Source organism: Felis catus, chromosome D4 (genome assembly GCF_018350175.1).
Source record: "Felis catus isolate Fca126 chromosome D4, F.catus_Fca126_mat1.0, whole genome shotgun sequence".
Lineage (NCBI taxonomy): Eukaryota > Metazoa > Chordata > Mammalia > Carnivora > Felidae > Felis > Felis catus.
This window is the reverse complement of record NC_058380.1, coordinates 44052961-44067200: the sequence shown is the minus strand read 5'-3', so window position 1 is coordinate 44067200 and position 14240 is coordinate 44052961. Positions and strand designations below refer to the sequence as shown.

General features: G+C 36.8%; 1 protein-coding gene across 9 annotated transcripts in view; it reads right to left on the bottom strand.

Moving 5' to 3' along the window:
- Positions 1-14240, bottom strand: part of DENND4C (DENN domain containing 4C) — a 122674-nt gene that overhangs the window by 22854 nt on the left and 85580 nt on the right. For 6 of the 9 annotated variants that reach the window (XM_019816032.3, XM_045043222.1, XM_019816033.3 and 3 more), the window contains 6 exons: positions 13133-13261; positions 12794-12938; positions 12382-12528; positions 7041-7163; positions 5880-6026; positions 3206-4371 (listed from right to left, as the gene is read on the bottom strand). In XM_019816032.3, coding sequence (XP_019671591.2) covers positions 3206-4371; positions 5880-6026; positions 7041-7163; positions 12382-12528; positions 12794-12938; positions 13133-13261 — 1857 coding nt within the window. The remainder of the gene's footprint in view (positions 1-3205; positions 4372-5879; positions 6027-7040; positions 7164-12381; positions 12529-12793; positions 12939-13132; positions 13262-14240) is intronic. The other 3 variants (XM_019816034.3, XM_003995496.6, XM_045043221.1) reach the window with 2 other exon arrangements.

Below are 14240 nucleotides of genomic sequence, written 5' to 3'. Positions count from 1 at the left end.
TGGGGCGCCTGGGTGGCTCAGTCGGTTAAGCGTCCAACTTCGGCTCAGGTCATGATCTCTCGGTCCGTGAGTTCGAGCCCCGCATCGGGCTCTGTGCTGACAGCTCAGAGACTGGAGCCTGTTTCGGATTCTGTTTCTCCCTCTCTCTGACCCTCCCCTGTTCATGCTCTGTCTCTCCCTGTCTCAAAAATAAATAAAACATTAAAAATTTTTTTTTTAAATAATCAATATCATAAAATGAAGTAACTCCAGGAGCCCACTGTCTCCATTGGAATTGGGCACCCCAGCACAAGCACAGTAAGGGCTTTAAAGGCAGTCAGCCAGACTGTGGTCTTGGCTCACCATCATATATTATGTATATGACCTTGCAGAAATTATTTAACTACTCCAACTTTTAATTATATCATCTGAAAAATATGGATAACAGGAGTCCTTTAAAATATGGTTGTTGTGAGAATTTCATCTGTCAATATAATTTTCAGACAACCATCAATATTAGAGGCATAAAATATGAATAAAGTTCCAAACACTGTAGTTCAGAACTCCTGCAAGTGACTGTTGACACTTTAGATAGAAAACATTTCAATAAGCAGTTTCCTTTTTGATTTTTTTAAATGTTTATTTATTTTGAGAGAGAGAGACAGAGAGAGAGAGACAACATGAGCAGGGAAAGGGCAGAGAGAGGAGGGAAAGGGCAGAGAGAGGAGAGAAAGAATTCCAAGTGGTCTCCGTGCTGTTAGCGCAGAGCTCGATGCGGGGCTCAATCTCACAAATCATGAGATCATGACCTGAGCTAAAATCAAGAGTCAGACACTTAACTAAATAAGCTACCCAGGAGCCCCTCCTTCTTGATTTTTGCTTTAAAGAAGACTTGTGTCTTGTTATAAAACCATGTTAAATGATATAAAACTTAAACAGACATGCAAAACAGGAAATAAAAGCACCTAATAGTGGGGTGCTTGGGTAGCTCCGTCAGTTAGGTGTCTGACTCTTGATTTTGGCTCAAGTCATGATCTCATGGTCGTGAGATGGAGCCCAGCTTGAGATTCTTATTTTTCTCCTCTCACTCTCTCCCCCTTTCCTGTACTCTCTCTCTCTCTCTCAAAAAATAAATAAATAAATAAATAAATAAAAGCATTTATATTACCAACACTACACAGCATAATCAAAATCTTGATGTATGTCCTTCTAGTCATCTTAAAATATGCATATATAATACATTTTTACAAAATAGGATATTATTTTTTAACTTATTCTCATATAATGTATTTTAATGTCATTAAATCTACATTATTTAAACCCCTGAAACCTAATCCAGTTTACGGATGTACTGTTATGCATTTAGTAAATCTCTATTGCTTAAATATTCAGAATGCTCTTAAATTTTATATAAGTTACACTGATGAATTCTTTCGAGTTATTTTTACACATAATTATTTCCTTAGATTACATTCTGGATAAAAGTTATAAACATTTTTTATGGACTTTGTATCCATTCCTTCATTTGAAAATATTTACTAGGTATAACCTATTTGCCTTTGTCAGGCTCTAGTACCAGGGCCATAGCAATAAAAAGAAAAGAAAGATTAAGGTCTGTGACCACCTAGAATTTATAGTCACACATTCCAAGTCAAATTACTCTGTAGAAAGGTTTTATTATTATTAACACTGTTAGATAAAATTTCAAAACTCAAGTGGCTCATATGGTTAGTTTACTTTAACACAAAGCAAGGTTAAGATACTTTTGAAACTAGTTTATTTGGCCTTTCCTTCACTGACCTTGTAAGCTCTTTAAAATGCAATAAAATGCAACTGTGTCTTATAGTACTCAGTATTGTACTTTTGATTCAATTAATAGTTTGCCTATAGAATAAAGTTTTCTTTCAAATGGTATATAAATCTTATTTGTCCAATTTCATTTCCTATGTCTCTAGCTTCCTATTTAGAACTTTAGCAATCTGAGATGGATTGTGTATTATCTTGAAAATGCATGTTTTATGCCTCCATGCTTTTTCACATTATTCTCTCAGATACACCTTGTACCACCTTATCACTTTGACTAACCCAAAATTTCAAATTTATCCACTCAAACCCAACTTACATATCACCTGCTTTGCTCTTTTTGGACAGCCCCCTACTGGAACCCCTTCTAAGATATTGCTTTTTTCTTTGCTATTACAGTAGTTTAAAAGCATGGACTCTAGAGTCAACCTCCCAGAGTTCAAATTCTAGTTCTGCCTCTCACTAGTTGTGTGGACCTGGAGAAATTAATTAACCTCTCTAACTCTTAGATACCTCATCTATAAAACGGGGATGCCAACAGTACCGATGTGTGGGGTTGCTATGAAAATTATCAAAATAGATATATAGCTTATGAGAGTACCTGTGACATAGTGGTGAACACTTATAAATGTTTGTCTTTTCTACTAAAGTGCCTAAGTACTATATAATTCTGTAAACACAAAGGTGAAATTTTAATTAAATTTTTTCTATAAAACAAATAAGCAAAATTTCCCCACTTCTACTTCATAAAAAGGTCTAATGACTAATTCTCTTTACAATAATTTTCAAAAGAATTAGCAGTTTTTGTGATGCAGTATGAAATATGTAGGCTAAGTTGCAGAGTGATTTCACATATATGTAAGAGCTAACATAGATAAAAGTTATTTAAGAGTGAAGCGCTATGGGGAGCCTGGGTGGCTCAGTCGTTTAAGCGTCTGACTTCAGCTTAGGTCACGATCTCGCGGTCCATGAGTTCGAGCCCCGCATCAGGCTCTGGGCTAATGGCTCAGAGCCTGGAGCCTGCTTCCGATTCTGTGTCTCCCTCTCTCTCTGCCCCTCCCCCGTTCATGCTCTGTCTCTCTCTGTCTCAAAAATAAATAAACGTTAAAAAAAAAAATTAAAAAAAAAAAGAGTGAAGCGCTATGCAAACATAACATGGCATTATTAAGTATTAATCATCAGTACTTTCAAAAAACAACGTGTTAGTTCAGACTGATCTATGGAATTATAAAGTAGTCCTGATATTCTATTTCTCTATTATTAATTTCCTCACATTTAGGTTCAGGTCATTTCAAGGAAGAAGTAACATATGCCTCAAGTTTAAACACCAAAGTTACCAGCAATCTCTGAATAATAATTTACATATAAAAAATATGAGAAACATGCCAGTATCAGATAGACCACACACACAAAACACTCTTACCTCATCATCTGAGTAGCTATAGGCAGACGCTACAGCTACCCACATCTTACTGGCTACCGTAGCTGCTTGTTTCATGCCAGATTTGAGGACATCGATCTTGGGTCCTGAGAGTATATTATCTAGCTTTAGTCCTGACAAAGAGTTTACCACAGAGCCCAACGAGCCATGTGGTGAAGACCGCACTAGTGCTGACAGAGAAGGTGAACGTTCTTTGTGAGCGCGAGAGGGAGTCTGCTGCTTGAAACGCCCAGTGAAAGCTTTAGACCTAGATTCTGCAGGAGAGCTCTTTTCACTTTCAGGAACTTCCTGTGCTGCCGGACCGTGCTCTAAAGGTAGGCTTGATCGCCTCTCTAGAGAGTGAATACATGCAGTGATGGTGCCAGACTCTCTGCTTCCCTCTCCGTGTAATTCCATACTAGCAGACTTGCTACCCAAAGGACTCTTTAGGTTCATATAGCTTTCAATTTCATCAGCCAGATTGCGTGCAATAACTGGAGAAGACATCTTATCTTCAGAATCTTGAGATTTTACTCCAGTACATTCAGTGGCCAAAAGAGACAAAGGATCTAGTCCAGTTTCAACATCCTCCCTCTCAACAGCTTTAACAACACCATGTAAACTACTCCTCTTATTTATTACATCTTTGGGTTCTACTTTCAAGTCTCTGGGCTGATTACTATCATTCTGGAGACTGTCACATGTGTCCTTTTTCATAGTAGTTTTCGCTGCACTGTCCTCAATCACAGGTTCCAGGAGCTCTTGGCTCTCTTCGAGCATCTCTAATACCGAAGAAGATCTGTGCTCAGAATCCCAAGTGCTTTCAGACACACGAGTCCTAGTATCAACTAGATGACAACTGTTAGCAGTCTCAAAGCTGTGGGTGCTCGCAACACGGAGTGGAGAAGTCTTAGGACAGGCCAGTGCGGCTGTGAGAATCTTGGCATCTGCTCCCATCATAATAGCCACTTCACTTGAATTCAGATCCAAACTGCTCTTCTTAAGCAACATTCCAGCTCGACTTTCAGAACTGAAACTACAACTCCTCTCTGGGAAATGCTTTTGCCTTTTATCTCCTCTATCACCATTCTTCTTGGGATTAGTAACTTCACCAAAGACTGCATCTTCAACTGGATCTTGAGTAGAAAATGGCACATTTGATGTACTACCTAAAAGGGAAGGTACAATATTAAAAACGAAACTCTATTTTCCGATATAACTTTTACGAAAGTGTCTTTTCTGGTTTTTGAAAAGCGACACACAGAGTAAGATTCAGAAAGTTTAGAAGGTACAAAGAAAGTACACAAAAAAAGAACAACAAAAGGCCTCCATTCAATCCTGCCTCCCAGAAATAACATTGTAATGGATTATCTGCCTTTCATCCTCTATGCATACATATACACATTTAACAATCAAGCAATGTATGCTGTGTATTCCTGTATTGTTCACTAAAACCTATCAACAAATACAGACCTATAAATATATTTTACATTTTAAGAGTTCTACACTCAATTTAAAAAATATATTCTGGGGAGTCTGGGTGGCTCAGTCAGTTAAGTGTCCCACTGTTGATTTTTGGCTCAGGTAATGATCTCATGGTTCATGGGTTTGAGCCCTGGGTTGGGCTCCATACTGACAGTTCGAAGTCTGCTTGGGATTCTCTCTCTCCCTCTCTCTCTGCCCCTCCCCGACTTGTGCTCTCTTCTCTCAAAATAAATAAATAAACTTAAAAAAAAAAAAAAAAAACAGGGGCACCTGGGTGGCTCAGTCGGTTAAGCATCTGACTTCGGCTCAGGTCATGATCTCGTGGTCCATGAATTCGTGCCCTGCATTGGGCTCTGTGATGACAGCTTAGAGCCTGGAGCCTGCTTCAAAATCTGTGTCTCCCTCTCTCTCTCTGCCCCTCCCCTGCTCTCTCTCTCTCTCTCAAAAATAAGTAAACATTAAAAAAACATAAAAACAGGGGTGTCTGGGTGGCTCAGTTGGTAAAGCATCTGACTTCGGCTCAGGTCATGATCTCGCGGTTTGTGAGTTCGAGTCCCATGTTGGGCTCTGTGCTGACAGCTCAGAGCCTGGAGCCTGCTTCAGATTCAGTGTCTCCCCCTCTCTCTGACCCTCTCATGCTCATGCTCTGTCTCTGTAACTCAATAATAAATAAACGTTAAAAAAAAATTTATAAAAAAACATAAAAACAAAAAACAAATAATCACAAATAAGTGGCTCAGGATACCTATAAAAACTGGCCAAATTAAAAACCCACTGGTATTTTTGTGTAGTAAAGCATAGTGATATGAATCTTTTTCTTCCATTGCCTTTCCATTGCCATACAAAACCCCTTTGGAATTTAGTAACATCTCTGCCTCTTTGCTCTTAATGAGATTAGGAGGCCCTGCAGTCCTCTCTAATTATCTACCATGAGATAGAGAGACCAAACTGAGAACAGGCACTGCAACAAGAAAATGTATTCCCAGTAACAACTGGACACAATAAATACCCCTCCTTTTAAACACTAAACATTTTAAGTAACAACTTCTTTAGCCAATTTATAGGATTCAAACTTACTTCTGGCTCTAAATTTAGCATGTTCATCACAATTAGGTCATCAATTTAATGTCATTACCTATATATCTGTAGAAGTATATTTTAAATACTTAGAAATCATTATGTAAAGACTCACCAGTGCTGCTTTTCCTGCCATTGAGATCGAATATACCAGATGGAACTTTCACAATACTGCTGCCCCATGCAGGAGGCTCAGTAGGACTCTGTGACTCTGCACTAGGTTGTGACTGTTTTGCTACAACAGCAGAGACATCACACACTTCTGGGAAAAAGATATTTGGATGTTATTCCTACTTATACTGCACAGAAACTGTATGTTGATTTTTGTAATATTTTATTCTTTTATATTTTTCTCCAAGTGTGAGTGAATATATGACTATTTTATTACTAATTTACTGTGTCTAATTTACTTTATGCCATAAATGTTGCCAGCATTGACTGAAATAAATGCTTTATTATAGCATCAATAATGCTAACTTGAGCACTCCTGTGAATAAATTAAGGCTTTGGACTTCAAACATACTCTCATCACCTGTAAAGTAGGAGAGGGGCTTGCTTCTGCATAACTCTGGAACATAAAATAAGTGACATCATTGAAGGAAAGTATACTTTTATGTAAGAGGATAGGAAGAACATTTTATTACCATGAAGCCAGAAAATTCTTCCACATTTGCATCAAATGATTACTACAAACCATATCTACCTCAATGGGTCCCATTAAAAAACAAAAAAATAAAAACAAACAGGAAAACCACACACACTGTATTTAACCTACCAATGAAAAATACCTACTTAGATATTTGAAGGACTTCTAGTGAAATGGCATTTTAAAATAAAACAGGCACTGGAACACAAGTCTGAGGACTTCAAGTTCAGTCTTGGTTCTATCACAAAATAGCTATTTGACTTTGGCAAATCAATACGTCAATGGATCACACCCTCCTACAAAATTGAGGGTTGACCTACTGTCTCTAAAAGATCTCTTCAATTCTAAAATTCAGAAACTACTCATTCTATCCATAGCTAACATTACATAGTATCTTATAAGCCCAGGCCTTACATTTCTTTCTAGAAATTATCATCAAAATTATCAAATAAGACTTAATTAAAACAGGGGCACCTGGCTAGCTCAGTCAGTAGAGCATGTGACCCTGTATTTCAGTGTTGTGAGTTTGAGCCCTACATTGGGTGTAAAGATTACTAAAGAAATCTTAAGAGGAAAAAAAAAAAACTACAGTATTTTTCTAAGTAAAGCTAGCAAATATCAGTACTCAACCTTCTGTTTGCACTTTTGTTTTAGTTATCAATTCTCTTGCTACTTGTTCTTCAGGCATATGAATTTCTGCGTCATCCTTTATAAGTTCATCCTTAGACCCATAGCCTTGGTCAGACTGACCACCTGTTAAAAAGAATGCAAGCTTACATGTAAATGTTTTCATATACTCATAGTCCAGCTATAAAATGTCAAAAGAGAATTCCATTGATTTACACGATTAAACTTACAGAAAAGGAAGACAAGAAAGCTCACAAAGCACACAGAGCATTTTAAACAAATGATAAGAAGCAAAGAACAGTAAAAACAGGAACATCAAAGACTAAAAAAATTTAGAAGCACTGAACCTTAGTTTCCTCATCTGTAAACTAATAGATTTGGACAAGATGTTTTGAAAAGTTTGTTTTGGAGGATGTCTACAGAATGCTACACTTTGTGTAAGAAAGAAGACGAAATAAAAACAAACATATCTGCTTACTTTTGCAAAAAGAAATGCAGAAATAATAAACCAGAAAACAATAAAACTGGTTAATGGTGGGGGAAATACGCTGGAAGGATAAAGAGGGAAGAAACTTCCCTAAATACAGCTTATTGTGTTGTTTTTATTTTTGGAAATGTATCAACTTCTACATATTCAAAAAAATTAAATCAGCCAAACTGGGAGAAGAATAGTAACTAAAATTGAATGCAAACAGAAACAAATGAGACCAACTGTATTTCACATGAATAATCACACTGAAAGGATGGGGAATGGTGGGGGAGGAGGAAAGGACTGATTGAAGAAACTTCTGAACACATAATCTTGAGTATATACTCTAAGCCAGGGGGGTAATACTGACAAATTGTCAACTCCTTAGAAAGTCTGTTTCTCACAGAGTAATAGATGTAGCAATTCTGAAATTATTTTATGTGTACTGCAAGACTGAGCAAATGAGTAAACATTATGATGAAGAGAGATTTTTAAAAAATGAAATGAAGGAAGGCAAAGAAAAACTTATGGGGTTGATTTGAAAATGGAAGTATTTTGGGGTGCCTGGGTAGCTCAGTTGATTAAGTATCTGACTTCAGCTCAGGTCATCATCTCGTGGTTCATGAATTTGAGCCCCACATCGGGCTGTGTGCTGACAGCTCAGAGCCTGGAGACTGCTTCGGATTCTGTGTCTCCCTCTCTCTGCCCCTCTCCCACTTGTGCTGTCTGTCTCTCTCTCTCTCTCTCAAAACTAAACATTAAAAAAAAATTTTTTTAAGAAAATGGAAGTATTTCTAAAACATACACACATACATATTTTCAAATATATATATATTTTCTGTCTCTGCTGAAAAAGTCCAGAAGCAGTTAATACCCTGTAGCAGTAAGCATACCTACAGTTCAGATATTGGTTTCTAGAATCTATTGCCCATTGAAAGGAATCTGGGATCCTTGAAGAAACGGCTGATTTCTAATCTCAGGCAGGAAAGGTACAAGAATGAGCCAGGAACATTTTGTTGTGTAAGAAAGGAAGTGTTCAAAAACATGATAGAGGATATGTCAGAGTAAAATGATGAAACCAAAAGACATACAATAGAATATCATCTTACAAATGTGGAGGGAGGATAGCATTGGTAAAATCACCTGCTTTAAAAGCATCATAGTAAAGACTGGTTCAAGAACTATTGATGTATGCTAAATTCATAAGAAAAAGTGTGATGAGAAAGAGGGCATTATTGCATACTCTCAGAGTCTCTTCACTGGTAGCTTATTATCCGCACAGGCAAGAATAATAACTAAGAGAAACCAAATGCTAAGACAAGGTGATCAAAATCAGTATCACCAATAAGAAGCAGACAGATACTGTGTGCCTCTGAGATGTGATAATCTAAGAAGGATACAACATCACTTTTGTAGTAGAGCCATGGACGTACAACCCAATCTAATCACAAGGAAACATCGGACCAACTCAAACCAAGGAGCAATCCACAAAATAACTGGACTGAATTCTTCCAAATGGCGGGGTCATGAAAAGACAAAGACGAAAAGGTAAAGGAAAAGGGTAAAGAACTGTGCCAGGTTAAAGGAGACTAAATGAGGGAGCTAGAATGCCACAAAGGATATTACAGCAATTGACAAAACTGGAATGTAGACTACAGACTCAAGTAGTATGTCAATATTTTCCTAAATTTGGTAACTATACTATGGTTTTATCAGAGAAAAATACCATCAAAGTATCAAAAGGTAAAAAGGCAAGATGTATTACAACCTGCTGTCACATGACTTAGGAAAACAATGTGCATATGTGTACAGAAAGAAAATGATAAAGCAGATATGGCAAGCTAAAATTGAATGAATCTAAATATAATTTATTCGAGGGTTCTCTGTACTGTACTTGCAACATTTCTGTAAGTGTGAAATAACTTCAAGATAAAGGTTTAAACAAGTCTTTCTGGCTTTAAAGTTCTATCATTTAAAACTGAGACGAAGACTGAAGACTAACGTAAAACTACACCACAACTGACACTTAGTTCCTAGAGAGTCACCGTAAAGTGTGTCGACGAGGCATGAAACAAAACATACACAGCTGACCCTTGAACAACACAGGGGTCAGAGGTGCTGGCCTTCCCACCCCACACAATCAAAAATCCACATGTAACTTTTGACACCCCAAAAACTTAACTACCAGCCTGTTGACTGGCAGCCTTACCAATAATATAGTCAGTTAACACACATGTTATATGTCATTTGTGTATATAATAAAGTAAGCTAGAGAAAAGAAATGTTATTAAGGAGGCACCTGGCCGGCTCAGTCAGAAGAGCATGAGACTCTTCATCTCAGGGTCCTGAGTTTGAGCGCCATGCTGGGTGTAGAGATTACTTAAATTTAAAAAACTGTTACGGGCGCCTGGGTGGCTCAGTCGGTTGAGCGTCCAGCTTTGGCTCAGGTCATGATCTCACAGTTCGTGAGTTCGAGCCCCGCGTCAGGCTCTGTGCTGACAGCTCAGAGTCTGGAGCCTGCTTCAGATTCTATGTCTCCCTCTCTCTCTGACCCTCCCCTATTCATGCTCTGTCTCTGTCTCAAAAATAAATAAACATTAAAAAAAATAAAAAAACTGTTATTAATAAAATCAGAAAGTACTATGATAGTTTTGTTTGGTGACACATGAGAGCTACCGTATGGTGAACACAGCATAAGGTATAGTAAGTTGAATCACTATGTTGTACACCTAAAACTAATGTAACATCGTGTATCAACTACACGCAAATTTAAAAAAAATTAATAAAAAAAGGAAAAAAAGAAAATCATAAGAAAGAAAATACATTTACAGTACTGTAACTACTGAAAAAAAATTGGCATGTACGTAGACCCGTGCAGTTCAAACCCATGTTGTTTAGGTGTTAACTGTAGTGCCTTCCGCTTTCTACCACTTGTTACACTGCCACTCAAACTTTGCAATTTAACAAAAGAACCAAACTCCTCTAAATATCCCTAGTTAGAATGATTAAGTTGTCGATTTTTTACTGGCCCCTCAGAAAGCATTAAGGTGCCATGAAATGGGAACTAAGAAAACTGATTAAACCAAGATACCTGTCCCAACAAGCTAAGTGACTCCATATCAGGTACCAACTGGAAAGACTGTACAAGATAATATTTAATGAAAGAGTAACTTAAAATTCTGGTTTGGAAGTCTCCAAAAGTATCAAATGATATCATCAAAAACTCTACAAAGACACATAAATCACTGTACATTCAGCAAACAGGGCTTTAGCCATCTGAAATGCAACTGAAAAGATATATATGGAAAAGGGATCTAAAGTTTCTTCCCCAACTATTAGAATCTTTATGCCAGTTACTCAGAATTACTAGATTTTTTTTTCCATTAAAGGGGATCATTTTAAAAGAATAAGGAGAGTATCTATTACTATTTTTAAAATTATAATTATTCCTGGTGACATGGTTTCAGATCACATTTTCTTAATTTTTTCATAAATGAAATCCATTTATATTCTATAAGTTTTAGGAAAAAATACAAGAAGAAATAAAATAAGGTAGCTTTATAAACAGGATTATAACTTATAGCTCTATGCTGACTTTCAATGATTTATACATGGTTCTGTTTTTATGGGGTAATTTTTAGTGCAAGAATTTAGCAGATCAGTTTTAGCAAGCAAAAACCATCTCAACAGCTAGAACATTGAAATATTTAATCCCCATAAAACTATTGGATACAATGGTGCTACAAACAAAACTCAAAATCAGAATTATAGCAAGGCACGGTACATTTTCAAATAAAATAACAAATATGCTTTGCAAAATGATCGTAAAATGTTAGTTGGATATTTTCAGTGGTACATATATGATTACACTTGTCTGAAGGAGAAAAAGGCAAGAAAACTAGCATTGTTTTCCACCTGTAACAACACTTTAAATACAACAAAAAGTCTCTCCCCCACCCTTGCATGTCAGCAAAGTTTAACCTAATAAATGGGAAATTACCTGAAGTGGTTAACATTCAAGGGTAGAATTAACGCACACGTGTATCCATAGCTTCACGTCATATAAGTCTGTCTGCACCCCACACCATGACAGCCAAGGACAAATGCAGCACCAAGAAACAGCACAGAGCAAAAAGCAGAGCGACAAAGAGCAGAAAAAAGGAAACTTCAGTCATTGAGACAAGTTCATCAGATGAAGCACAGGAATTAGACTTAGGATTCATTTTAAAGAAAAGCTTGAGATATTAACAATAACAACAACAACAACAAAAAAGAAAAACAACACAAAAAGAAGGATGTGCAACACACATATATTTGCTCAATGTGCTACTTGAATTGCACTTATTTGCAGCTTCAGAGGACAGAGGTTATGCCCATGGCTTTGTTTGTAAAAGTAGCTTCAGATATTTCTCAGATTTTAAAAATTGTCATTTAAAATAATGACTATGCAAAGAGAATACTTTTTCTCATGGTATGACTTATTTTCTTCCCTATTCACTATGTATGATTTCAAATTCTCAATAAATACTTTCCACGTAATGAGAAAAAGTATCTGCAAGTTGTGTCACCTAACATTCAAGTCCCTCAGTTCACAATTTCTACAGTTACAGCATATACTTTCCCAAATCAAGGATGAAGAAATACAAAGCAGCACTGTGCTAGAGCCTTCTGCACAGCACTTCAAAGAGAATGCTATACTACAGGAAATAAAAAGAAGCGATCTGCAATCAGAGGACTAATTTCTTCCCTTATTTCTAGAGTATTTGTAAAGTACTCATATCGCACAAACTCAAGAAAGGAGGGAAAAGTTTTTTAAAAAGGGAAAGACTTAACAAGAGAGTAAGTGAAGGGTTAGTAAAATCCAGATTTTAGTACCTGTGCTAAAGTGATTATCAGTGGAATCAAGCCTGATTAAATCTCTGACGAAGACTGTGTGCTCCCCATTGTTAGCATCATTAGAACTATCCACGCTACCGTGGCTCACCGTGTCCCCATCACTTCCACCTGTCGCATTCTGAGGAGCTAAAGATAAGGACAATAGCAGTTCAATAACTCATGCACTGATAATCTCTGAAACTAAACATGAATGCCCCACAATTCATTTACAGTTGCAGAACACTTTCTAAATTTGTGGGGGGGAAATAATAATGTAACCTCTACCTTTAGTTGCATGTGAAAATATCAACCAGAATTTCATTTACGTTTCCTACTTCATACTCTTAAAAACTCATATGCCTATAAAGCTTATGGTTCAGCAAGAGAGTATCTTTCCAATCACACGTATTACCTGATATTGAGGAGACCTGTGACTTTTGCACAGTCTTTTTAAGCGGCTGCCTAAATTGTGCCAAGCCACGTACCACATTCCGTACCTTCATCCATAAGAAGATACCACTGCGGGTACTGCTAGGCCACGGGCTCTCCAAAACTACCTAAAGGTAAAACAAAGGTTAAAAATAATTATTAGGAACACTTGATTTATTCAACAGATACATACATATATAATATATACATAAATAACTATAGCCCAAACCTCTATAAAAGAAATTTCATGAATAATAAAAGGTACAAAAATGTATCAGTCTTAATTAAGCAGCGTATGTTGTCTAATGTCAGTCCTACTTACCTTATTATAATAACCATAAGTAATAGCATTTGGCTTTATCTTAGCAGTTTTCATTTCAAATAAGACTCTCACTGCTAAAACAGGATGAGCCCAAAGTCCACAAAGCTGCATTACTACTCGATAGCACACCTAACAGAAAATAACATCAAAGCATTAGTAGTTGGCATATCAGTCTATGACTTGCAGAGATTTTTAAATTACTCAATTCTTCTTATCAGAGTCATTAAGCACTACTTTACCCTTTTTTCTGAGTCTCAGTAAATTGCTTCTGAAGCCTACTCATTAATGGAAGTACCAGTGTTATTAACTATTTCACATAAGATCTAGAAGATCGTTTCAGTAACGAAGTTTACGCAAAGAGAATGACTACTAGTCCCCATAATTTGAGAAGGAATGCATTTTTAAAATCTAATATGATTAAAATAACTCTCTCACAAATCATGTTTTATATTCTGTGCTAAAGGAATTAAAGACAACACCCCCAGAATGCCTACATAACAACAACAACAAAACATCTGTAAACCCATGTCTTGGAAAAGTAAGAGAAGAAACTTTAAGACACTGTAATCTGATTAGCAAAGGCTTTTCTGAGAATGTGTGTTTACTGAGGAGGGCTTGTTTTGATCACAAGAGGACCAGTGAATTGGAAATTCCTAAAAGTTAGAATCTCACATATTAGAAGACTACAAGAGAAACCATGAAAAATGAAACGGGGATCTCAAAGGTTCCTGGCAAAGAGCTGAGCCAGTTTACAGGAACAGCGACAGCGCAGCCACAAACTATGTTACAGCTTAGTCTGAGAATAAGGAACTATACATACAGAAGATACTCTTCTTGGTACTTTAGGACAGAGTTGGTGAACAACTACGAGTACCATCAAGCCAAGTTGCTCTCTCAACTAGAGGGGAAAGTAAAACGATTTCAGAAAGGATATTTTAGTTAAGAGAACAGAACAAATGAAATAGACATGAAAAGGCAAGGATCAGAAAGATGAATACTTGCAGCTAAAAATGGAGAGTATAATTTAGAAGCAGAAGGAGGTCAGGCACTGTTAGACTAGGTTAAAGAAGTGTTAGGGAACTGGGAATCAAGGACAACTGAAGGAAGT